Source organism: Silene latifolia, chromosome 8, assembly GCF_048544455.1.
Source record: "Silene latifolia isolate original U9 population chromosome 8, ASM4854445v1, whole genome shotgun sequence".
NCBI classification, from domain to species: Eukaryota; Viridiplantae; Streptophyta; class Magnoliopsida; order Caryophyllales; family Caryophyllaceae; genus Silene; species Silene latifolia.
In genome coordinates, this window is record NC_133533.1 from 502,593 (window position 1) to 505,576 (window position 2,984).

The 2,984-nt window shown below is 35.5% G+C and overlaps 1 protein-coding gene across 1 annotated transcript; it reads right to left on the reverse strand.

Annotated features, from left to right (window-relative positions):
- Positions 1–348: 348 nt before the first annotated feature.
- On the reverse strand, positions 349–889 carry LOC141593967 (cysteine proteinase inhibitor 1-like). Its single transcript, XM_074414187.1, has one exon. It carries the CDS (start codon positions 803–805, stop codon positions 449–451), a length of 357 nt encoding a protein of 118 aa, XP_074270288.1. The 5' UTR covers positions 806–889; the 3' UTR covers positions 349–448.
- Positions 890–2,984: the final 2,095 nt, after the last annotated feature.

The following is a 2,984-nucleotide window of genomic DNA, read 5'->3' on the forward strand; positions in this document are numbered from 1 at the left end:
TCGTATCCATGTCCGTTTTAGTGCTACCTAGGTCTTAACTCGTCAAGGACTCATGACATTACACCTAATTTAATCAGCTTAGGAGTCAGATTCATGGCTACCTAATTATCGAAACAACAATTCTTTCTTGTAACGAAAAGCAAATTGTGACATTCATGCTACCTTTGTTTTTCAAAGATTATTTTAATTAGTTGTGAGACGTTGTAAGCTTATGACGCGTCACATATGAGAGCTTGTGGTACGGAAAACAAAAACAAAAATCCAATTACGCGAATTCGATTTTATTTAAAACGCCTAGTGATTAGCATAAAACATATCACATGAAACCTCCATTCTCCAAAAACACAATTTTAATAAAACACGAGTATACTCATCATTAGAGAGGCCATTTCATTAGCGTTATTGAGACAAGAACACGACTAACAGTTACATAAAACAGGTAACCGTTCTAAACGGCATGAAACGAAGTAAGGCTACGGTAACTCTCCCAAACCTTCTCATAAACGACAGCCTGATAATTCCCGACAGCGGCTCCATTTTTGGCAATGATCTCAAGGCGGTAATTCGTTCCTGCAACAACCTGCGACTCTCCTTTAACCGTCTTCTGGTATGTAAGCTTGTCCCCTGATTTCTTGTTATGTTCCGACACCGCGTACTTGGCAATCTCCTGCACGTGCGCGTCGTGGATGTTCTTGATGGGGCTGTACCCGCCTACGAGCGCGCCACGCTTGCCGAGACCGGCTGCTGATGCAGCAGCGATCACGGCAAAGAGAGACAGGGTGAGAATTAAAGCGCGGCTATTCATTTTATTTTTTTTAGGACGGAATATGATTTGGATGAAAGAAATGAAAAGAAATGAAAGGGTAAGGAAGTAATTTGTGTTTGGGTGGAAGTTGGAAGGAGGGGGGTAGTTATATAGGGGGGGATTGGGAGGGGGACGCGGAAAAGGGATGGGAAATTTGTGGGATGTGGATGGGTTTGTATGTATGGTGGACAGTGTCGAGTCAGGATTTTGATTTCGGTGTAGCAAAATATATACTCAAGGTAAAATGTATAGATAATTAGTGTGAAAGTAGTAAATTCTGGTGTAGCAAATCACAAAATTCTAACCGAATTTTTCGCCTTTGGTGTAGGGGCTGCGACACCGAAGACCTTAGTGGTCTCGCCCGATGGAGGATATTTTGGTATGAAATCAATTAAGAGTGGTATGCATTGTAATTGGGGGATAATGAGTTTCTCATTTTACCGTCACTTTTATTTTAAAAGTTTTTATTGTTACGAGTTGTGTATGAAGTAGAGGCGGCGTTTAGATTACTCTGAAGTCTGAACGGTATTAATTACCTCGAGCCTCTATATATTACATGTATGTAAGAGTATTTAGCTAAAGAAGACTTTTTTGACTAGTTATTCCCGCAAAATAAGCCTAGATATTATGTGGGAGTATTTTAGCTAAAGAAATTTGTAATATTTCTTCCCCTTTGTTAACCGACATGGTAATCAAGTTATTCATGCAACTAGTTTTAAACCCGTGCAAAAAATGCACGGGTTGTAACAGGAGGTTTTATCATTGAATATATGAGTAAATTGTACCAAATAGTTCCATATATTTACATCTAATTATTTTACTTTCAATACAAATGTCATATTAGTATATTTATTTTGTTAAATTTGTGATGTTGGAGTATAATAGTCATGCTGATTTTTTTTGTTTGATTTACACAATGAATTTGACTACTAATTCCGGATGATTAATCAATATGCATTGTTCACATTTTATTTGTCCGACTTAGAGGTAGGGGGACGATTATTTGAAAGTTTTATTACGTTTTTAAATTTTAATTTATTAATGTGTAATTGTATAATATATGGTTTTATATTGTTGTGTAAATGTGTAATCTTAATTAAATATGATTAAGAGAGTAATAGGAGTAGTGTAATTAATTATATAGAGATAATGAGGGGTCCCACTAAAAAAAAAGAAAAAAAAATGAAGAAAAATTCAGCCAATAGAAATCCTTTAAAAAACCCATCTTTTATACTATATAGATGGCTCATATTATATCTCTAAATTAGTCCACTAACTAAGGTGTGGGTCGATAATATTCCGAATGAGATCATAAACATTGTTGCATCCGACTTCATGTCGGCCTTCATTTTTTTTCAAATTAAAACAATTGTGGGTTGCGCTTCAAGAATGGTCCACCAAGGCTATAATGGATCAATGTGTGTAGGACTAGCTATTAGCAAGTGGTTAGGACACGAGATTATAAAAGAAAATGCAAACAAAGACGAGTAGATGGCACAAGGAACAATGGGAGGAGATTGATCATTGACTATTTGACTATTAAGCCAGACAATAATGTATGACTGTTTGGTATGGGCCTCCATTTTTGGTGATACGGACAAAGCTTCGGAGTTCGTCCCATTCGCGGATAATATAATCCAACTTGCACCGCTTGGAACCTTTGACTTTCTATGTCCATTAGTCCATTACCATCAAAGTTCATTCATTAATTTTACGGATCAAAATACTTCTTACAAAGTTACAAATGAGACTATGAGAGGTAGGCCCTGTTCTTTTGGATTGAAACGAATCTGATCTGAACTGAACTTAACTGAACTGAATTTATAGGATTTGAACTGAACTTATAGGATCTGAACTGATCTGAACTTATAGGATCTGAACTGAACTGAACTTATAGAATATGAACTGAACTGAACTTATAAGATCCGAACTGAACTAAACTTATAGGAGTCGAACCTAACTTAACTTTATTTTATGTTATTTTATTTAACTTCTTCTTCTTCTTCTTCTTCTTCTTCTTCTTCTTCTTATGTTGTTGTTGTTATTATTACTTGCCAAGAGAGAACATTGATAAAAAAAAAATTATAGTCTAAAACATAAGGTAAAATAATAACATTTTTCCGCTTTATATGTATTAGTTTGTTCAACATTATACTACGATTACATTACGATAACAAAT